General features: G+C 43.9%; 1 protein-coding gene across 1 annotated transcript in view; it reads right to left on the bottom strand.

Moving 5' to 3' along the window:
- Window positions 1-24,021, bottom strand: part of BAZ2B (bromodomain adjacent to zinc finger domain 2B) — a 914,692-nt gene that overhangs the window by 437 nt on the left and 890,234 nt on the right. The window contains exons 37-39 of the mRNA XM_030210692.1: window positions 12,946-13,202; window positions 11,736-11,879; window positions 1-404 (exon numbers count right to left, since the gene is read on the bottom strand). The exon at window positions 1-404 is cut by the window's left edge and continues 437 nt beyond it. Coding sequence (XP_030066552.1) covers window positions 251-404; window positions 11,736-11,879; window positions 12,946-13,202 — 555 coding nt within the window. The 3' untranslated portion in view covers window positions 1-250. The remainder of the gene's footprint in view (window positions 405-11,735; window positions 11,880-12,945; window positions 13,203-24,021) is intronic.

The following is a 24,021-nucleotide window of genomic DNA, read 5'->3' as shown; positions in this document are numbered from 1 at the left end:
GAAATTCTTTGGGTGTGCTTCCCTGTTCTACCTAAAGCAGTTGATAAAACATATAAATGAATAACCAAGGGCTGTAGTTTCTACAGGCGTGAAACATTATCACAATCTTGTGATATCTTTTCTCTTTAAAAAAAAGACAGAACTAAACAACAGTCATTTATGCATGTGCCTTGCATGTCTATGTAAATACAATTCACATTGCTGGTCTCATTGTCCTCATATTTATGAAAAAAATAAAGTTCTTGTAATTTCAGCTAGCACTGAAAATTTCTGTCCATTTTCTTTCAAAGTGTATCCTCATATTATGGCCAGCCCTGCCTATATCAGAGTCATCTTCATTAAATGTTTCACAGTTGTCGAAAACAAGCCTGACATCTAGAGCAAACGCTTCAAGATTAGAGTACCTGAAAAAAAACATCAAAACAGATTAAAAAACAATTTATGAGCAAATCAAATTACAAGGTTGTTAATGAAATGCTGTTTTGTTCCTAAATGGAAATAAAATCCTCTACTGTAAAGTAAAAAATAATGTTTTCTTTTTTTCTAAAACACCAAAATGCTGATACCAACAATGGCCATTTCATCTTGGATGGCTGTATCAGGGCGATCTCATAGCAAACAAACAGTGGCTGCTACACATGTATTAACGCTCGGCAGCTATGAAGAGACTATGCTGAGGTCTTTTTCCTCCTCATATTAACACATTTAGGGTCCTGTTTATTAAGCTGCGCTGTAGGTGCACAAACCTTTTAGCGCATGCTAACGATAGAGACACCCATTATATTCCTATGGGTGTCTCTAGCATTAGCGTGCACTAAGAAGTTTACACGCCTACAGCGTGATTTAGGAAACAGGGCTATTATTTTTTTGTATGTAAAGTCTTTTTATTGTATCTGTGCAACACATACTAGTGGGAAAAAACCCCATTGCTAAATGCTACCTTTTCCACAACATTTTGCTTTAAAATTATTTTTCATTATTCTTACATAGGTACAAAAAAATTCTGATCTATTTGCCTCCATCAAATGACCATAACAAACAAACGAACAGACGATAAAACATAGTGGTTACAATTGAATAATGAAAAAAACAGTTAGTTTGTGGGTAGGTGGGAAAACTATTCCACCCCCTATGACTGGGTTTGTTTTAGATGGAAAGAAAGCCACTCTCCGTGTTAAAGCTAAAAGTTTGGGAGTTTGGCTAGACAGCCTTAGAAGAGAATATTCAAATTTGCGCTGTTTCATCATCTTTTGTAAATCTAAGTTTCTTTCATCATATCAGGAGATATTTCACAGTGAATTATTTGCAGAAGTAGAATTCTTACCTAATTTGCTTTAGTCCCTCTGGACCGGCCCAGAATGTGACTGATGGGTTGTGCATGCCTTCCAGCAGGTGGAGACAGAACTCTGACTCTAGGGACAGCCAATAAGAGCCCTTGCCAGCTAGAGAGATATCCAGTATTATTGAAACAAAGCAGAAGAAGAAAAGAGCAGAAATACCGTCTGTGCATCCGTGAACCTGAGCAGCCACTGGCACTTTGCTAACATCGAGTTCATGCCTCTTACTGAATGTGCCCGCTGGATATGCAAATATATGTAGAGCACTTCTTTCTTTCTTGTTTTTTTTTTTTAAAGAACAAAGCAACAGCAAACGTATAACGTAGCTCCAAGTGAAAAAAAAACCAAAACAACAACAAACATTCAGAATAATAGCAAAACAGACAAGTTAATCTGAGAGAAGGATCTGGGCTGGTCCAGAGGGAGGGACTAAAGGAAAGCAAATTAGCAGGTAAGAACTAATTTCTCATTCCTTATAATCCCTCTGGCCCAGTCCAGAATGTGACTGATGGAAAGTAACAAAGCAGTATGATCATGAGAGGGATACTAGTAACCCTGCCGTGAGAACATTTGTACCAAAAACTGCATCCTGACAACACTGTACATTCAACCTATAATGTCTTGAAAAAAGAAATGTAAAGACAAAGTTGCTGCCTTACAGATTTCCAAAGGAGGCACCAGAAAATGCTCTACCCATGATGCCGCCTGTTCTCTGGTAGAGTGTGCCTTCACCCCTATAGGCTTTCCGGAGAGAAGATAAGCAGAAGCTATAATTTCTTTAAGCCATCGAGAAACAGTAGGTTTATAAGCAATGAATCCTTTACATGAACCCCTGATCAGAACAAACAGATGATCTGCCCTACGAAATTCCTCTGTAGACTTCAAATAATGCTTCAGAACTCTTCTGACATCAAGACACTTCAAGAGACGCTGATCCTCCTATCCTGAAGAAGAACCGAGTCCAGGCAAAACCACCGACTGAGACAAGTGGAACTGAGATAAGACCTTAAGGAGAAAGGAAGGAACGAAGCACAATACCACCCGATCCTTAGCAAATTCCAAAAATGAAGACTTATAAGAAAGAGCCTGAAACTCTGAAACTCGACTAGCCGAGGCAATGGCCACCAAAAATACCGTCTTGAGCGTCAAGTCTTTTAAATTACAGGAAGCCAAAGGCTCAAACGGCGGCTTTGTAAGAACCGAGAGCACCAAATTAAGATTCCACAGAAGAAAAACCAACAGGGAGGGTGGACGGATGAGGTTCGTTCTGCATAAAAACTGGGCAACAAACAGATGGCTAGCAAAGACCTTTCCCTGAATGCATCCCCGAAAACAGGACAGGGCAGCAATTTGTACTTTAAGGGAGGCCAGTGAAAAACCTTTGTCAAAACCCCACTGTAAGAATTCCAAAATCTGCTATACAGATGTGCAAAAGGAGAGATGCTCAAATCAGCCCACCACGCTTCAAAAATCCTCCAAGTTCTTATATAATTAAGAGATGTAGACCGATGCCTTGACTGAAGCATCATGGTAACCACGCTCGCCGAGTACCATCTCTTTGTCAACCGCACCCACTCAAGAGCCAAGCTGTAAGACAAAATTGACCCGGGTCTGGATTAGACACCAGGCCCTGACCTAGGAGACCGAGAGTCTCTGGAAACCTGAGAGAAGAACAGACTAGAAGTCGCCGAAGATCGGCGTACCAAGATCTGCGAGGCAATCTAGCGACACCAATATTACCTGGTCCCTGTGCATCTTGATCTTCTGAAGTAGATGCCCTATTAGAGGCCACGGTGGAAAGACATAGAGAAGACAATCCGGACAAAGCTGAAGGAGCACTTTGAGGTCCTTTCGACGACTGAAGTATACAGGAAGCTTTGCATTGAACGCGGAAGCAAAAATATCCATCATCAGAAGCCCCCAGCGCTCTACCACTGTTTGAAACGCTACCTTCCTGAGGGCCCACTCTCCGAGATCTAGAGTGTTTCGACTGAGAAAGTCTGCCTGAACATTCTCTATGCCCGCTACGTGAGCCACAGATAGAGCAACCAGATGCAATTTTGCCCAATTCAGGAGCTCTGCCGCTTCCTGCTCCAACTGACAACTCCTTGTCCTTCCTTGCTGATTGATGAAGGCCACTGCTGTGGCATTGTCCGACATAATGTGAACCGATTCACCCAAAAAGTGGAGAAACGCCTGGAGAGCCAGGCGAATTGCTTTTGAAGAGGTCTCATGTGTGCCCTCGCCCAAGGCACTACCTCTATTGTTGCCGCCATGGATCCCAATACCTGAAGATAATACCTTGCACTCAGTACCGAGGTCTGCAACAACAGGTGAATTTGAGACTGCCACTTGAGGATATGGGCTGGGGGAAGAAGAATCCGACCCTGCCAAGTATTGAAGCACACCCCCAGATACTCCAGTGACTAAGACGGCTGCAGACAACTTTTCTGTGACTTGACTACCCAACCTAGGGATTTCAAGAAGCATACTACTCGGTCCGTGACTAGAATACCCTCTTGATACGACTTTGCTTTGATCAGTCAATTGTCTAAGTAAGGATGAACTAGGATTCCCTCTATTCTGAGAGCCGCTGCCACCACCACCATAACCTTGGTAAACATATGAGGAGCGGTTGCCAGACCAAAGGGAAGTGCCCGAAATTGATAATGCTTGCCCATCACTGCAAAGCACAGAAAACGTTGATGTGCGGTCCAAATAGGAATGTGCAGATAGGCCTCTGTCAGATCTAGCGCTGTAAAAAAATCTCCAGCCCAAAACGCCACAGTGACCGACTGAAGAGTCTCCATACGAAAAGAAGACACTCTAAGAGCACCAATCACCTCTTTGAGATCTAGGATCAGTCTGAAAGAACCTTCTTTCTTTGAGACGAGGAAGTAAATGGAATATTGACCCTGCCTGAGCTCTGAAGAGGGAACTGGACAAAGTGCTTGAAGGTCGAGAAGCCTATGCAGAGTTTCCCTGACCGCCATATCCTTGACACGAGAGCGGCAGGGAGACTCCAAGAAGGCGTCTAGTAGAGGACGCGCAAACTCTAAGGTGTACCCTTCTCGAATAACCTCTAGAACCCACTGGTCAGAGGTAATCTGGGCCCACCTCCAATAAATTCTGGCTCCTCAAGAGATGGCATCTCCTGGTCTGAATCAGAGGTCAAGTCCTCCTCCAGATCCCAGGACCGTCTAGGTCTTTTAGAAGACCAACTGACCCTCCACAGGCCTTTTGATAGGAGCTTCAGGAGGGTTAGATTTGTGAAGCAGAAAGGCTTGATACATCTGCAGGATAAATTCTGGAGGAAACCCTCCTTCAGATCCTGCTGGCATAACAGAAAGACTTCCTACAGGCAGCAAAGCTAGAGGCACCGGCAAAGAAGCAGGCTGAGACGCTGAGACAAACGGAGGAGACAAGATGGCGGCTTTTCCCGTCAAAACCGGAGCCGACTGTACATCCGAAACGCCCAAATTGGACCCCCCCCCTTGACGACTCTGAAGTACCTGCACCTCCCTCTGACCAGATATCCACCGCGGTGCAATACTTACAGCAACCACTTGCTCCGAAGTACCACCGCTGGCACAAACTTGTCTGCCATGACGCTGGGAACCGACTTAATTTTCTTCTTTAAAACACTGTCGCGCCGAAAGCAGCAAAAAGAAAAGGGATGGCCAGCCGTAAAGAAATGAGAAAGGGAGCTGCCTTGCATCACAGCAACAGCTAATCACTGAATTCATTTGTTTTTAGCAGCTGCCTCTCCCTACCTACAGGGCTCTTCCCCCAAAGAGACTGAGGCACAACCAGTTAATAACAGGGCATCACTCCAATGCTAGGGAGGACAGGGGGGGAGGGACCTGGCCACCCGAGTTACACCCCTGAGGCTACTAGAGACCCCACGGATCTTAGCCTCCAACTCCAGGCAATACCCTGGATGCATAGAAGAAAGGAAGAAATACCCTAAATAGAGTTCTTCTCTGTCAATCATCAAACCAAAACTAAACAGAAAAAAAACAAAAAGAACAATAAAGGAAAAAGAGAGAAATAGCAAGGAATGAGACTGAAGGGGTCATCACTTTCCACCTGCTGGAGACCGAGAATACTGGATCTCTCTCTAGCTGGCAAGGGCTCTTATTGGCTCTCCCTAGAGTCAGAGTTCTCAGTCTCCACCTGTTGGAAGGCGTGCACAACCCATCAGTCACATTCTGGGCCGGTCCGGAGGGACGCTAAGAAAGATGGCACATGCATTTATACTAACAACATTGGATTACTGCAACTCTCTGTATTTTGGTGCTTCTCAAACTGCAATTCGGAGATTTCAATTAATCAAAAATACTATTGCAAAAATTGTAATAGAGAAACAGAGATGGGAAAGAGTAATTCCTTTGTTGCATTTATTACAGTGGCTTCCAGTGTTGGTACAAATTGATTTTAAAATTTTGTGCTTAATTTTTAATATGTATGGTGAATGTCAATTTTATTTAGAAAAATATCATGTCACAAAATTTGGTCTAAGATCTAAGAGGTTAGTACATTTGAACAAATTTGAATTACCATCAGGTGATATTTTCAGAAGGCAACTTACGCATAAGAGGTTTTTAGGTGTAGTGATTCCAAATTTATGGACTTCTATGCCATGTGATCTGAGATGTAAATTAGATTATTTGAGATTTAGAAAAGCTTTGAAAACTTGGCAATTTGTAAAATATTTACAATGTTTTTATGTTTTAGCTACTGTAATTGCTGAATTGAGCAAATTATTTTATTTTTTACCACCTAAATGTAAACTGTTTTGAGCTTTGTGTAAATAAAGATTAGTTATTATTATTACTATTATTATATGTTATGGTTAGCCATTAATGATCCTAAAATAGAACACAAAATGATCCAGAAATTGAGGGTAGTTTACAAAACTACTCATATTGCTGAAAAATTTACATGTACTTTCCCCCACATGGTTTACATGAGTTTTCAAAGAGAAAACACACACATATTTTCTCTTTAAAAACTGCCAAATGAAAAGTACCCACAGGGAGTGGGGGTAGAGTTGCGATGTATGCTCATGCTTTACAAAATGCATGATTATAAACATAGAGTGCATGCTCAAATTTATGCTTCTTTGGAGCAGATGTAAATTTGGGCATCAGCATTTGTGCGCTATTGTGGCTAGATTTGGGAACCTATTTTATAAAAGCACAAAGGTTATATGCAAGTGTCTTGTGACTTTTAAAGACAATTATAGTTTTCTGGATTTGATACATTTGGAACAATTTCTTTTTGGTAAACTTGTGAGGGGTAATTTGTGTCTAATAGGATGATAATGGCTGATGCACAAAGTTCTTCCTTGGTTTCTTTTTATATTTCTAATGCTCTCTCCTTTCTAGTAATGTGGGCTAGTAGTGATATTATAATTTTATTCCTTGTACTTTATTTCTTCTTCTAATTCTTTTCTTATATAGCCTTTTCTTCTCCTATTTATGAAATGTGTCACGACTGTGGTCGTGACTCCACTTTTCAGTCTCACCTTGCCTAGGGTTACCATATGGCTCCAGAAAAAGGAGGACGGATTGAGCCAGCCGGGTTTTACTTTCATTGCTTTCCAAGCAATGGAAGTAAAACCCGGCTGGCTCAATTACTTCCATTGAAAGCAATGGAAGTAAAACCCGGCTGGCTTAATCCGTCCTCCTTTTTCTGGAGCCATATGGTAACCCTAACCTTGCCTTCCAGTGGTCAGCTTTAGAGATGGCGCCACTCTGTTCTTTTCTTTACATTGTTGCCTCTGATGCCACTTCCTGTGTGTTCCAAGCCTCTTTCCTGTAGTGCTTCCACTTCCTGTGTGTTCCAAGCCTCACTTTGGTATTCAGTGTGTTTCAAGTCTCTTTCCTGAAGTTGTGACATCATCAGTGAAAGCCCTCAAAAGGAAGCTGAGGACATTTATTCAAGGCCTTTGCAAAGCCAAAAGTCTCCAGGTTTGTTGGTGTGCTTGTGTAGCACTTCTGCCTTGTTTCCTAGTTAGTGTGCCAGTGTGGCACTTCTGCCTTGGTTCTTCTGTCTGTGTGCTAGGGTTAGCACTTCTGCCCGAGTTCTTCTGTTTGTCTGTGTGCTAGGGTTAGCTTGTCTGTCTTGGTTATTGTCTGTTTGTTCTGTTGTTTGTTTGTGTGGCCATGTGGCCCAGCCTAGAGCTCTGCCTTCGGAGTTCTTCTGTTTGTCTGTGTGCAAGGGTTAGCACTTTTGCCTTAATTCGTCAGGTTCTTTGTGTGCTAGTGTTAGCACTTCTGTCTTGGTTATTGCCTGTTTGTTCTGTTGTGTGTTTGTGTGGCCATGTGGCCCAGCCTTGAGCTCAGCCTAGTCTGCCTTGCCTAGTGCTCTGCGTAGTCTGCCTCACCTAGAGCTCTGCCTAGTTTCTTCTTCCTTCTGCTGTTGTGTTTGGGTTCTGGTTGGGCCTTGCAGCCCGCATGAGAGAGCTCTGTGTGCATCAGTTCCAGGTCGCCCTTGTGGCCCGTTTGAGGGGCCCTATTACTAAGCTGCGTAAGCGTTTACATGCACCCGTGTGCCAAAATGGAGTTACCGCCCGACTACCGTGTGGCTCTTGCAGTAATTTCATTTTTGGTGCACGTCCGATACGCGCGCCTGAAAAGTATTTGTTATTTTCGGGTGCGCATAACAGACGCTCGCGAAGTGGCATTTGGCACGTGTAGGTCATTACCATCCGGTTACCACGCGAGTCTTTAACGCTAGGTCAATGGCTGGCGGTAAGGTCTCAGACCCAAAATGGACGCACGACAAAATTCATTTTGCCGCATGTCCATTTTCGGCAAAAATAAAAAAAGGCCTTTTTTTACAAGTGTGCTAAAAAATGGATCGGCAGGCGCCCAAAACCCACGCCTACACTACCGCAAGCCATTTTTCAGCGCGCCTTTGTAAAAGGACCCCTAAGTGTTTTCTCTTCTGGTTTTACTTCGTTCTGTCCCTGTGTTCCCTGCCTAGTCCAGTCCTGGTTTGTGTCTTAGTGCAGCTTGTGTGCTCTGTGCATTTCTGGTCTGTTTCTGTCTGTGTGCTTAGTGCACTTCTAGTCTGTTCCAGTCCTGCCTGTTCAGTCCAGTCCTGTTTGTGTATGTGTTCTGTGCACTTCTGGTATGGTTCTGCTTGTGTGCTTCCTGCACCTCTAGTCTGCTCCAGTTCAGTCCTGGTTGGAGTGTTTTGCCGGTTGCTGCCACGTGTCGATAACAGCCCAAGAGCTCACGCTGTTCCTGAGTCTGTGACAGTTTGCTTAGAGCCTGGGATTGTGACAAAATGCATTTTGAAAAATTGTAAATAAAATATAATGTCCAATTATGTGTTTTCGCAGAATTGTTCTGTAACATGTGCAGTTGGGATGATCTCGATTCTTATATTTAATTCTCAAAATCTCAGTGGGGGCAGGGCTACTGTGTCTGCTCCTCCCTCAGTCTGTCACTTTCCTGCTCCTGTGCCGGGACCCAGGTTATCGCCAGTATTAAGTACAACACTGCGAGGAAGGGGGCTTATGGCTAGAGCATAAAAATCCAGAATTGTGTTTTTCTGTTTGGTATGATTGGACTTCTGATAAGTTTGGGAGAAGGACTGGTGAACAGTACAAATTTACTCTGTGGAGAAAGAGAAAGGAGGAGGAAGAAAGGGAAGGGGAAGTTGAGGCCCTCAAACCTTAATGGAGTCAGGCCCACTGGGCCTAGGGCTTGTCTGGGCTCGTCTGGGCTCGCTGATCTCGTCTCATGGTTTTCAGTATCATCTTTATGCTGATGACACCCAGCTATACCTCTCCACACCTGACATCACCGCGGAGACTCAGGCCAAGGTATCGGCCTGTTTATCCAACATTGCGGCATGGATGTCCAACCGCCACCTGAAGCTGAACATGTCCAAGATCGAGCTCCTTGTCTTTCCTCCTAAACTCACTTCTCCTCTTCCTCCACTCTCTATCTCTGTTGATAACACCCTCATCCTCCCCGTCCCATCTGCCCGCAACCTCGGAGTCATCTTCAACTCCTCCCTCTCCTTCTCTGCGCATATCCAACAGACTGCCAAGACCTGTCGCTTCTTCCTCTTCAACATCAGCAAAATTCGCCCTTTCCTCTCTGAGCATACCACCAGAACTCTCGTCCATGCTCTCATTACCTCTCGCCTTGATTACTGCAACTTACTCCTCACCGGCCTCCCACTCGGCCATCTATCCCCCCTTCAATCCGTTCAGAACGCTGCTGCACGTCTTATATTCTGCCAAAACCGATATACTCATATCACCCCTCTCCTTAAATCACTTCATTGGCTTCCGATCAGATATCGCATACAATTCAAGCTCCTCCTCTTTACCTACAAATGCACTCAGTCTGCGGCTCCTCACTACCTCTCCACCCTCATCTCCCCCTATGTTCCCGCCTGCAACCTCCGCTCACAGGACAAAGCCCTTCTCTCAGTACCCTTCTCCACCACTGCCAACTCCAGGCTCCGCTCATTCTGCCTTGCCTCACCCTATGTCTGGAATAATCTTCCTTTACCCATACGCCATGCCCCCTCCCTACCCATCTTCAAATCTCTGCTTAAAACTCACCTCTTCAATGCTGCCTTCGGCGCCTAACTGCTCGAGAAATATAAAATGCCCCAATCTATCCACCCTATCAGATTAACTGTTCACTCGTCCTCTAGATTGTTCACTTGTCTTTAGATTGTTCTCTTGTCTTTTAGATTGTAAGCTCTTTGAGCAGGGACTGTCCTTCTATGTTTGAATTGTACAGCGCTGCGTAACCCTAGTAGCGCTTTAGAAATGTTTGTTAGTAGTAGTAGTCTGAAAGTAGGGAAGCCCAAAGGCAATATTACACACTTAAGCCACGACACTGAAAGGGTAATATGGCTACCAAACTGAGGGCCAAATGCACTAAACTTTACGAGCCAATAATGAGCCATTAACGAGCAAGTAGTAAACCCTGGCATGCACTAAATACTTTTTTCTGACGACGGTAGCAGCTAACGCAAACGGAATGCAGATGAGCAAATTGTGTAGAAACCCTATTGAAATGAGTTACTTACGTCAGACGAGGGCAGGCCAGGGAGGAAAGAAGGGAAGTCCGAAGATAGGCGATCAGCTGTTGTTGCCGGTGCAGCGCCTACACACGGAGGTGAGAGGCGCTGTGAGGGCCTGGTGGCAGGAGGGGGGTGGGTGGAGAAGGAAAGCGGTTGCGGCGACGACCTCAGGGGGGGCGGTGAGGGTGGGGCCACGGGGGGGGGGGGGCAGAGGATGGCAGGGAAGCTGTCATTTCAAGGAAGGAAGGAAGGGAGGGAGGGAGGCCGGGGCTGCGTAAAGTTCTGATTTCAATGCAGGGCGGAGGGGGGAGCGGCAGCAGCGACCTCAGGCAGGGGGGGGGGGGGGGGGGCAAGGACGTCCATAAAGGACGTGTGTTTTTTTTTACGTCCTTGGCATGCGCAGAGCAGCCAGCATAACGCTTGGCTGCTCTGCGCATTCTCTACCGGCCGATTATCCGACGGTTTTACGAGGGATTAGAGAATGCAAGTGAGCTGCAACGAGCAGCTCATTTGCATTCCCTTTCCTTCATGCATAGCCGTTCCCTACCGATTCGCTATGGAATTCGGTAGGGAAAGGCTCTAACGACGACTTTAGTGCATCTTGGCCTGAATTTGGAGCCCTAATAAAGCATCTGTTATTAGTGATGAAGAGTGGCTCACTTGAATTGTTTGAGGGAACATTAGTACCAGAGATAATTCTGGAAACAGAGAGCTAATCAGCACCAGCAACATCCTGCCCATGACACTCCCCAGTTATCCCACACCCTCCCCCAACCTATAGCCCTCTATATTTCTGCTCCCTTCCCCACTTACTATCCCATTCTCTATCCTACCTCCTCCCTTCCATTCCCATTCACACACTAATATTATGCAGGCAGAATCTTAACCTTTAACGTTTGAATTACTTGGAGTCAATCCTTCAAAAAATTAATAAGGAAGCATACATTTCATCAAATTTCCCGTCTTCTCTTTAGCAGGGCAGTGAATTTGTCATACTGCATATGAAGGATCCTTCCATTAGAGACTTGTTTGAAAAAGCTGGTGCATAATTATTAGTGCATACTTTATAGAATTGCCCTCCATGTGACTTATACAGTCAAATCTTAATGTTGGGAATTTAAAAAATAAAAAAATTATGCAGTTAGCACCTGCTGCTGATTGCTTGCATAATTGCTTTTGAATATCTCCTTTTTGTACAATTTTATAAATATAATTAAAGTTATATTCTAGTGAATAAAAATGTTTTTCTTTCAATTGTAAAGTTCAATATTTTGTATATCATTTAAAGTCAGAGTACTACATATTTGCTGTGTTATGTGTAGTATGTGTACTTACTGTCCACAGCTTAGTTTTTCTCTAATTGTGGAAAAGTCCATTGGCTTCTTAATAACCTTCTTATAGCCTGGAACCAGTTTCAAGTTTACAGGAAGTAGGAAAGGCCATGCATCCTCATGTGCTTCCATTTCAGAGAGGAGCATGCTGAACAAAAAATGGTTGTAATTAATAGTGGTTAGGGTATACATACATATAGACAGATCTATGATATATAAACAAGCTGCCCATGAAGGCCCATTGCAGTTTAGCTTCCACTGTCAATCTGGCAGCATGGGAAAGGACTCTGCTTGGGCCCAAAGTCTATGGGGTCCTTTTACTAAGGTGCATTGAAAAATGGCCTGTGGTAGTGTAGGTGTGGGTTTTGGGCACACGTAGAATCATTTTTCAGCGCACTTGTAAAAAAGGCCTTTTTAAAATTTTTGCCGAAAATGGACGTGTGGCAAAATGAAAACTGCCGTGCATCCATTTTGGGTCCGAGACCTTACTGCCAGCCATTGACCTAGCAGTAAAGACTCACGTGGTAATGACCTACGCGAGTCAAATGCCACTTGGTGTGCATAGCTGACGCGCGCCAGAAAATAAAAAAATATTTTTAGACGCGTGTAGCAGATGTGTGCCAAAAATGAAATTACTGCAAGGGCCACGCGGTAGCTGGGTGGTAACTTGGAATTGGAGTGCGTAGGTGCTTACGCAGCTTAGTAAAAGGGCCCCTAAGAGGCTGAGGAGACTGAATATATATAACTGTTGAGTTCTTTTTAGGGTCTGAACTACCAGTCACCTAGCAGAAATATTTTCATGTACACATATATAAAAATTCACATACATATGAAACCCTTTCTAATAGGGAGGCTTGCTTATAGGAATTGGCAGCATTTTAAAGGTGATCAGTAGTACAGCAATTGGAAGAATCTCCATAGATAGATATATATATATATCCAAATAGATCTTCCAGATTCTGAATGTGCCACAGAGGGATGGGGGGGGGGGGGAGAGACAGGAGAAGCATGGATTAACTCCACAGGTATTGAAATACCCACTGTGCCACCTGCCCTCAAAATTTTCACGGGGGAAATTACCTTCCAAAATGTATCAGTAGGCCCGCATACATTTTACAAATATCCCCATAATGCCCCTGACTAACCAAAACACTGTACTTTCATTTCACTAGTAATCATCAAGAGTAAATAAAAACTTTGTTAATGGCACATACCTGCAGAGAGCGAGCTCCTTTGATTCATCCCTTATTATTTTAGGTTTCTTAATAGATGGAGAATTTGCTTGTTTTAACAAATTAACAGTGATATTTTCATCAGTCCTTCTCTTTTTAGTTTCTTTTCCTCCTTTTTTAATATAGTTGCTGGCAGATTCCTCATCTTCTGTGAAAGACAGTTTTCTACCTCTCTTTTGCTCATTACTTTTTTTCCCTTTGCTGTAAATTTTTTTCAGTTTCAGGGTTTGACCACTTGCCTAAAACAGAAAGAACTAAATTGTTATTAAAACACATATGCTGTAATAGTACAGGAATAAAAATGAAATACAGTTTTATTTTAAAAATATATATAATTGTTTGTCTTATAAGAAGATATGACTAGAACAGTATATGGCAATTAAACATTATTCCATAAAAATGTATAGAAATCTATTGAAACATTTAGGGGGACATTTACAAACACATGCTGATGTCATCAATGCATGTCATTTTCCACAAGACCATTTAAAGGAACGGGCCCTGCATCAAACAGCATGTGCTAACTCTATTAATGCATATTAACAGTTAGGAAATTACCCTAAGTAAATCACGTAGGGGTAATTTTATAAAGTTTAGTTTATAGTTTATTTAGGCTTTCTATACTGTGTTTTCCCCATTGACACAATTTCCACTACTACCGACAGTTAAAGTCCAATACTTCTCTGTGCATAGAAATTTGGACGAGAGGGCTATACACAGCCAAGGAGCTGTAATGAATCTAACAGATGTTCTGGAACCTTTTCTGGATGTTATCACACAAGAACAACCTTGGATGTCTCTTTTACTTCTGAATTTGATCGCAATAATATCTTTCGTCTTTACTTTAGACACACGAATGGTTTGGGGTTTGAGAATTTGATTTGGCTAAGAACTCTCAGAAATGGCACCAGGAGTTTATGGCTTTGAAACTTAGGGTTTTGGTACTAGGGGCTTCTTTTCTTCTAAGTTTTCCCTAAAATTGTTTGATAGTTTTTGAGAGTAAGGATTACTTGTTTTTCGATCCTCAACAGCTGTCTGATTTTGTTCATGCTAAGGCAGAAATAAATGTCTCAGGGGATAAAACACTGTAAGGGTGGGCTTGGGTACTAGAAGTAGAACTGTCTTATTATGTTATCTTCTTTGTTGTTTAGTTTTTCTTGATTCTTGGTTCTAATTTTCCTTTGATGTGGACAAATTTACTCATATTTTTTCATGTATGGGGACTGAATTACCTGTAAATTTTTGTGTTCCTTTGTTTCTAATATCACAACATAGTCTGTATGTGATTATAGTTAAAAATTCAATAAAAATAAAACATTAAAAAAAGTAGGCAAATTCCAAGATTGTTCCTACTTTTTATGTGAATCTGTGCATAGGCAGTCCTGGTGCTGTCATCTGGGCAAACCTCAGAGTTGCTATATATGACCTATAAAGGGCAATTCTATAACTGAGCACCTGCATTGAAGTGCCACTTGTACACATAAATATACGGAATACCAGCACTTACAAGACTTAAGTATTTGTTGAGGCACTGTCAGGCCCATCACTGTAAACACAAGGGTTAAATGCAAAGGAATGCCTCATAATTCATCAACACATGGCAGCACTGAGGCGTTACTCATGTTCACTTGTTCTTTGAAATCTTGTCCTTCACCTCTGTTGGTGAGAAGTGTCTGTGTGAAGAGACTGTTTTGCTACTGCTTGTAAAATGGAAACATGTAGTGAGCACTTGGTGGTGTGATTTAAGCAACATGCCATGATAGAATTTCTGACTTTTGAAGGAGTCCCTCCAAATGAAATTCACCACTTCTCCACCACCGCCAACTCCAGGCTCCGCTCATTCTGCCTCGCCTCACCCTATGCTTGGAACAACCTTCCTGAGCCCTTACGCCAAGCCCCCTCCCTGCCCGTCTTCAAGTCTTTGCTTAAAGCCCACCTCTTCAATGCTGCGTTCGGCACCTAACCCTTACCGTTCAGTGAATCCAGACTGCCCCTATCGGACCGACCATTCACTTGTCTATTAGATTGTAAGCTCTTTGAGCAGGGACTGTCTCTCTTTGTTAAATTGTACAGCGCTGCGTAACCCTAGTAACGCTCTAGAAATGTTAAGTAGTAGTAGTAGTAGTAGTAGTAGTAGTAGTGATGACTAAGTTGATGCGATACCGTGTGTCAGTGGGCCAAAAAATGTAGAGATTGCAGACTGGGAAGCGCTGATTAGTGACATTAAAAACAAAGTGGGTGGATATCACACGAGAAAGGTTGAAGAACTCATAAAAGGCTATCAGAAAATCACTCAATGTGTTATACTACAACTCTGAAAAGTTTGAAAGAATGATTGTGAACAGTTCACAAGAAGGAAATATTGTTATAACATGATAATGCTAGGCCTCACATAGCATGAAACACCACAAAGGCAATTACGAAAATGGGTCTTATAATCTTGCCCCATTTGCCATACAGCCCAGGCATAGTGGCACGTAATTTCCATCTTTTTCCAAAATTGATGGAATACATTTGGGGGCATCTGATCAACTTGAATCAGGGGCGGGGTGACCATATGGGCAACTGGGCAGTGCTCAAGAGCCCCGTGCCTCTCTCCTCTCTCTCTTACACACTACAGATCCCCCCCAAGTTTTGGTAGGTCCTCCCCGGGCCAACGTTGAAGGGTCCTGGTGGTCTAGTGGCCTCTGGGGGCAGGAAAGAACCCTACTCTTTCCTGCCCACTGCGCTGCTCTGTCTGAGTGTCTGGCACTGACACATCTTCAAAATGGCTGCCAAGACTTCCTGCGGCAGTCTTGTGAGACTGCTGAGACATGCAAAACTGCCACAGGAAGTCTTGGCAGCCATTAAGTAGCAGCAGCGGGCAGGAAAGAATGGGGTTCTTTCCTGGCCCCCAAAGAGGCCACAAGACCACCAGGGCTCTTCAAGGTAGGCCCGGTTTGCAGGGGGTGCTGGAAACAAAGGTGGGGGGGGGGGGCAGCGGCCCCAATGACCCCCTCTGCCCAGGGGCCCAGATCACTGTCAATCCACTCCTGATTTGAAGGAAGAGGTGGAAAGGACTGTAAGCAACTGATTGAAGAGACAACATGTGTGGTTCTTGCTTAATGGCTTTCAAAAATGTATCCACTGTTGGCAGAAATATGTGGCAAATGGTGGGGACTATGTAGAAAAGTTTCAAACATTATTCTAATTTTTTATTCATTACAGTATTAAAGCAAGCTAGATAAAGAGGAATACCTTAATGAAGAGACTTCAAAGTTAAGGTGAGAATCTTGTGAATTATACATTATTGAATAGGCAGTGCTTTTTTTGTGCCGGTACGCGACGGTACGGCGTACCGGCACCTTTTTTCTGGGGCTCCCCTGCTCGCTCCCTGCTGTTTGCACCGATCCCTGCCTCCTAAAACTTATTTTTTCGCGAACCGGCAGACTGAAGAAATAAAAAACAGCTGACAGGCTTGCCTCCTTTGATCGCGTCGGCCGCTTCCTTTCCCTGCATTCTCAGCGCGTCCCGCCCTCGAGGAAAGGAAATGACATCAGAGGAGGGCGGGACGCGCTGAGAATGCAGGGAAAGGAAGCGGCCGACGCGATCGAAGGAGGCAAGCCTGGCAGCTGTTTGTTTTATTTCTTCAGTCTGCAGGTTCGCGAAAAAATAAGTTTTAGGAGGCAGGGATCGGTGCAAACAGCAGGGAGCGAGAAGGGGAGGGTGAACAAGTGGGGCTGGGGGTTGTGTGGCCAAGTAGGTCTGGGGGGGGGGGGTTGTGTGGCCAATTGGGTCTGGGGGGGGTGTGGGCAAGTAGGGCTGGGTGTGTGTGTGTGTGTGGGCAATTGGGGCTGGGGTGTGTGTGTGGCCAATTGGTGCTGGGGGTGTGTGTGGGCAAGTAGGGCTGGGGGTGTGTGTGTGTGTGGGCAAGTGGGGCTGGGGGGGTATGTGTGGCCAATTGGGGCTGGGGGTATGTGTGTGTGGGCAAGTGGGGCTGGGTGTGTGTGTGGGGGGGCAAGTGGAGCTGGGGGTGTGTGGGGGCAAGTGGGGCTGGTGGTGTGTGTATGGGCAAGTAGGGCTGGGGGTATGTGTGTATGGGCAAGGGGGGCTGGGCAAATGGGGCTGGGGTTTGAATGATCTCAGGGGCAGGTGGAGGCTGGGGCGAGTCACTGGACATTGAAGGGAGGGGGAGGATGGGGGCAAAAGAGAATCGCTGGACATGGAGGGGATGGGATAGTAGGGCAGGGGAGAGAGGAGAATGGAGAATTGCTGGACATGGATGGAAGGGGAAGGCAGGGAAGAAAGAATTGCTGGACTTGGATAGGAGAAGAGGGCAGGGGAGAGAGGAGAATCACTGGACAGGGGAGGGGAGGGGAGAGGAGACATGCTGGACATGGATGGAGAGGAGAGCAGAGCAGGAGATAGAGGAGCATTGCTGGACATGGATGGATAGAGGGTTTGGCGGGGAGAGAGGAGAAATGCTGGACATGGAAGAAGAAAGGAGGAAAGTAAAGAAATAAATGGAAAGGAAGCCCTGGAAACGGAGTTAAGAGAACAGATAGACAGCAGCAGAATCAGACACTTGGACCAGTATGGATAGAAAACAGTCACCAGACAACAAAGGTAGAAAAAAATTATTTTATTTTCATTTTAGTGTTTGGAATATGTCCAATTTGAGAATTTACATCTGTTGTCTTATTTTGCACTGGGTATACTGGAGCTGTAACATCTTACAGAAATGATTTACAATGAAAAAAAATCACAAGTTATTGTTTTTCTCCTATACTAGTATATTTTCAATGATGTCTGTTTATATGCGCCATGGCTGATATAAGGGGTGTGGCTAATGTGGGTGTGGCTATCATAGGGGTGGAGCCATATGTGGTGACCCCGCCCATAATGAGTACCGGCACCTTTTTTTCTACAAAAAATGCACTGTGAATAGGCAACCACAGGTGCTGTTTAAGAAGAGAGGATACGTGGTCAAAGTGACGGGCATCAGTAATCAAACAAATGGAGGTATTCTGGACCATTTGAAGCGTTTTTAATGTAAGGTAAGAAAGGCCAGCATAAATGACATTACAGTAGTCTAATTTTGATCCAACTAATGCATACAGGAGAGCTGCACAGCTGCTATCTTCTAAGTGTGTGTGGATTGAATGGATCAACTGAAGGGAATAAAAACAAGATTTGGTGATTTAACCTGATAAGTGCAGGGCATACCTACTCTCTGCCTCCAAACATGCCCCCTAGCACTAAAGAATATTTTATATTTTTAGTGCCGGATCCCAGCACAGAGAGCGTTCCAGAAGCTTGGGGAGGGACTGGTTCGGACTGTGGCTCTTTCTGAAGTAATTCTCATGTGGGGAAAGGGAGAGGAAAGACTAAGCAAAACAGTGGAGTTCAATAAGTGGCTTGAGTCCTGGTGTAAAGAAGAAGGTTTTAGTTACATAGGAGTGTGGGGTAATATGTGGAAAAATAACAGGCTGTAATGTAATGATGGGCTACATCTTTCTGTGACGGGAAAAAGGATCCTTGGGGAGAAATTCAGACAGTATGTTTCTAGACATTTAAACCAGAAGGCGGGGGTGACAAAAAGAAACAAGGGAATTAGGAAAGTCACCCCCAGAATAAACGTGATGGCAGAGGGAAAGGTCATCTAAATATAGAAAACCACCTAAACTCACTATGCAGATGGAAAGCAATGAGCACAAATGCTTGTAGTCTAGGTAAAAAAGGTTCAAGACTTGCAAGCCCTAATGTTTGAAGAAAACTTGGATATTGTTGCTATTACAGAGATGTGGTTCAATGATTCTCATGAATGGGATGTGAATATACAGGGCTATAATCTTTTTAGCAAGGTTAGAGAGGGCCGAAGAGGTGGAAGAGTGGCTCTGTATGTGAGAGACAATATCAGAGCAGCTGAAATGCGGGGAACCTGGGGAAAGGAAGAAGCTTTATGGATCGTCCTGGAAAGGGAAGATGGAACCTGTATCCACACGGGGGTTATCTACAGACCTCCTGCACAAACGGATAAGTTAGACAAGGATCTGATAGAAGATATTCAAAAGACTGGTATGAAAGGGGAGGTGCCACTGTTGGGAGATTTCAACTAATCTGATGTGGATTGGAACGTCCCGCCTGCGGAATCGGAAAGAAGTAGGGAGATTGTGGACACCTGTCAAAGTGCCTTGCTCAGACAAATGGTGACAGAACCCATGAGGGAAGGGGTCGATGCTGGATCTAGTGCTCATGAATGGAGAAAGTGTTTCCAATATCCAGGTGGGTGCCCACCTATGTAATAGTGATCACATGATATAGTTTGATATAAGGGCAAAGGCGGAGTGTGGACACACAAAAAGTACTGGATTTCAGACGTACTGATTTTGATAAAATGGGGGAATACCTGAAGAAGGAGCTGTTGGAGTGGAGGAGTGGCCTAGTGGTTAGGGTGGTGGACTTTGGTCCTGGGGAACTAAGGAACTGAGTTTGATTCCCACTTCAGGCACAGGCAGCTCCTTGTGACTCTGGGCAAGTCACTTAACCCTCCATTGCCCCATGTAAGCCGCATTGAGCCTGCCATGAGTGGGAAAGCGCGGGGTACAAATGTAACAAAAAAAAAAAAAAAAAGAAGGCGGTGTTGGAGTGGGAAGGCGAAAGAGAAGTGAAAAATTAGTGGTCAAAGCTGAAGGCTGCTATAAATATGGCGACTGTCTTTTTGTGAGGAAAGTAAACAAAAACAAGAGAAGCAGAAGCCTATATTGTTCTCCAAACAAGTAGCTGAGAAAATAAGAGCAAAAGAGGCTTTGTTCAAGAAATACAAAAGAATGCAATGAGAGGATCACGGAAAAGATTATCGGATTAAACTCAAAGAAGCGAAGAGGGAAATACGGCTAGCGAAAGCGCGAGCAGAAGAAAAAATGGCTAAAGATGTAAACAGAGGTGACAAGACCTTTTTCAGATATATTGGAGAAAGAAGAAGAGATAGGAATGGAATTGCGAGACATGTTTGGGAGTTTATTTGACCAGTAAGGTGACAGAGGCCTATTGGGAAAACTACACTGAATTGCTCAAATAGACTTTGAATGTTTTTGCTCTATGGGCACCACTGCCACTGTCCCTGACGGGCTGAATAGGCTTATATAAAACGGTGCTATTTCCACAATGGCTGTATGTCTTGCAGACCTTTCCCATATACCTTACTAACCGGGATGTGGCTCTCTTTCAGAAGAGTCCGAACAAATTTCTCTGGCATAATAAAAGGTCTAGATTCTCTTTATCTCAAATCTCTCTCCCTTTTGAGAAGGAGGGGGTGGGGGGCTTAAAACTGCTTGACTTGAGATGTTATAATGTGGCTTACATTGTGAGACATCTAGTGGACTGGATAAAAGGAAGAACTCACTTTACCCCTACTGAACAGGAACAACAGTTGCTTGCGCCAACACACCTATTGTACTATCTTCATACTGCACACCCTATGCGATTGAAGACTACTGCAGCACACCCTATTTTAAAAACTATGAACCAAGGTTGGAAATGGATTTGTAAGCAGCTGAAACTTCCTCCACTGTGTTGCTCCCTCTCTGGGGTAATAAAGATTTGGATCCTGATGGGACCAAGTTATATTTAAAACGTTGGTCATGTCAAAATTTAACTTATTCTCAGGGTTTGTATTGTTAAACAATTTCTGGTTTTAAAAGGGAAAAAAATGAAATCAGGTGTATTACTTTCACTAATATTGGACAATAAGTATGTTTCCAATGAAATTGATGGACTATGCACCGTTATGGTCTTGAAGAAACCAACCAGATGATCAATGTGGAATAATGATTTAGATAAATAATAACTGGGGATAATCGGGTTAATACCACGTTTTCTTTGTTTGCTGTTGTTTAAATTGATCTCCTTGTCTTGTTTCAATCTCCCTATTTATTTTGTGGTCTAAGAAAGAGAAAGATTGTATAAAATCCATTTATCTTGTTGAGATTGTTTTCTTCTAATATTGTTTTAATGTACAATCATCTCTGTTTTACTGTTTTGCAAGTGATCCTTGTAAAATGAAAAAATTATAAATAAATGATTAAAAAAAATTTAACTTATTCTCTTGTGACCTGGTGATGGATGCAGGATCTATGAAGTCCTTTGAACAGCTTCAGGAAGGGGGGGGTCTACAATCTGGTGACTGGCTTGCTTACAATCAGGTGTGCCACTATGCACGTGCGCTAGATGCTTCTACTTTGAACGAAGATGCTGTAGACTTATTTTCTTAAGCTTTGCTCTTATCTCGAACTTCTAAAGCAAGTTTACCCCTTTATCAGATCAGCTTATGCAGTCTGGCTCCTGCCTTTGATTATGACGCTTTGGCCGATGTTTGGAACAGGACTTTATAAATAGAAGAATGACTTTCGAGTGATCAGCTACAGTTGCTCATGAAACACTATAAGTTTTTGCTCCATTTGAACAATTCCCTTATTGGGTCTTTTTGGCTCGAATCGTGTTAACGGCAGAGTGCCCGTGTTGTAGAGCTGAGTCGGCTACATTAGTGCACATGCTCGGGACCTGCCCCTTAATAAGACCTTTCTGGATGCGGGTGCAGACCCACCTTTCAGCAATATTGGGTAGACGGCCTGCCTCTCCGGGCGGACATTCAATCGTTCTTGAACTTTGTTTCCTTGGGTATGAGATCGGGGCCTAATCTCCTGCTGCATAAGGCATTTTTTTTTTGCCAGAAAGACTATTTTGATGTGTTGGAGACAGGCTGCAACCCCAGTGGTTACTGCTTGGAAGAATGAACTTTCCAATTTAATGAAGATGGTGGCGTGGCTATCCTGGTGCGTAAATCTTTGGTGTGCACCTTGGAATTGTTGTTTAAAGATCAGGAGGGCTATCTGGGGATGTGGTTGCATCTGCAGGGGCGTACCCTTATTTTGGTTGGGGTCTATGGCCCAGACCCCTCGGATACAGCTTTTTTTGTGCGTCTGCTTAGCGTTTGTCAATCACAAGTGGATCAGGAGTTGATTCTTTTAGGAGACTTAATCTGGCTTTTGCCTCTCAGATTGGTCAGTGTTTTCAGTGGGCACAGGAGTGAGTGCGGGTCATTTTTTTCTCACAATTTTGCTCAACCCTGGACCTTGTGGATCATTGGCGCCTGCTTCATCCTGAGCAGCGAGACTATAAACACATATCTCGCGGACATGGCGCACTCTCTTGCTTCGAATATATATTGGTTCACAGTGCGCTTTTTTCACAGTGCCACTATTGGTCCAGAGATTTCATATCATGCCATGGTCTGGCTAGATCTGGAAGCAGAGCCTTATTTTTGCTAGAGTCTGGGGTGGCATTTCCCGGTGTATCATTATACTTCTCAGGATTTTCAAAAATATCTAAAGGGGCGGTGGGAGGACTTCCTATCCCATAACCAACAGCATGTTGATGATCCCCTATTATTTTGGCCCACGGCAACAGCACTACTACGTGGGGACATCAGCGAGTATGTGAGTGCTTGCAATCGACGGATTAACTGCTGCTTTTAACTCCTAACCCTTATTCACTTTGTCCAGAACCCTTATCAAACTCACTTTAATATTCCCTTATCTCTTGTTTGTTCTGTCTGTCTGTCCTAATTAGATTGTAAGCTCTGTCGAGCAGGGATTGTCTCTACATGTTCAAGTGTACAGCGCTGCCTACGTCTAGTAGCGCTTTAGAAATGATAAGTAGTAGTAGTAGTAACCATGGCACAGTAGCTCAGAAATGGCAATTGTGTGTTCTTATATGCCGTTACACAGTGTGCCCTATTCCAACTTTAATTAAGTCTTTAACATCTACTTGGGTGTCCTTAAATGTGCTGCTCTACAAACACATCTGTCGCATGCTGCTATTTTGTAAATATAGATTTTTTTGGTTTGGCAATCACTTGAACAAATTACTAGCGAAGATGGTTAAGTTTGGGGTGTCCTCCTGGTATATTCCCACCATTCAGTCCTTCCTACTAATATGGAGAAGATCACGGAGGTTTCTTTCATCGCATTTCCGGCATCTTTATGAGACCGGGGTGGCAGGAAGGCAGCTGGAGATGGCCATATCTAATTACCTCCTACAGTCTGGTTTGCTTCATCTTTCGGCTGAAGCGGCAGCTTCTCTTAATCAACCACTGCGGGCCAAAGAGGTGCAAATGGCTATTCAGGTCCTTAAACTTCACTTGGCTCCTGATCCTGATAGTTTTACCAGAGAATTTTATAAGCTCTAGCAACTTCAGTTGGTGGGTCCCCTTGTGGATTATTATAATGCTGTGGTTGAGAAATGTTTTTTCCCACTGCATGCCAGTGTCACCCTAATTAGTCTTCTGGCCAAGGCCGGATGACCGTCATTTTTGCCAGAGTCCTACTGTCTCATTTCTCTTATAAACGTGGATGTCAAGATTTTATCTTGCATACTGGCTGATCAATTGGCAGTATGCTTGCCAGATTGGTTTTGTGAAAGGGCAACAATTGGTATTTAATGTCCGGAAACTGTTGTTGGCTATGCTCCATGGGTCTCAAGCTAATGAGCCATTGTTGTTGACCAGTTTAGATGTGGAGAGTGCTTGTGACCAGGTATGCTGGCCCTTTTTTACCACTTAACTCAAGTGGGCATCGCAGGCTGGTTAGCTGGAGAAGTGGCGACCTTGTATGCTAACCCACAGATTTTGTTGCTAATTAAGGATATACATAGGGTCCTTTTTCAATTCTACATGGCACACCTCAGGGCTGCCCCCTTTCCCCTCTTCTTTTCCATGGAGCCCTTGCTTTGTATGCTTAGGTGGTCCGAGGCAGTTGTTGGTGCTCATCTTCGTGAAGTTGACATCATGGTGTTGGCTTATGCTGATGATTTGCTGCTTGTTTTGCAGGATCCTCAAACGTCCCTACCCAAACCACTTTGACTGATTCAGAGCTACAGGTCCCTGGTGGGTTTTTGTCTTAATCTGCAGAAATCTCAGGCATTGCCTATGGCACCCTCCAGCTGGGAAAATGTGGGCTATAAATGCAGAAAATAAATAAATAAATAATCTGTACTGGCTGGCCAGGGATTTCCAGCTTG

The sequence above is a fragment of the Microcaecilia unicolor genome, chromosome 7, assembly GCF_901765095.1.
Source record: "Microcaecilia unicolor chromosome 7, aMicUni1.1, whole genome shotgun sequence".
NCBI classification, from domain to species: Eukaryota; Metazoa; Chordata; class Amphibia; order Gymnophiona; family Siphonopidae; genus Microcaecilia; species Microcaecilia unicolor.
The sequence above is the reverse complement of the archived record's forward strand: the minus strand, read 5'-3'. Positions and strand labels throughout refer to the sequence as shown.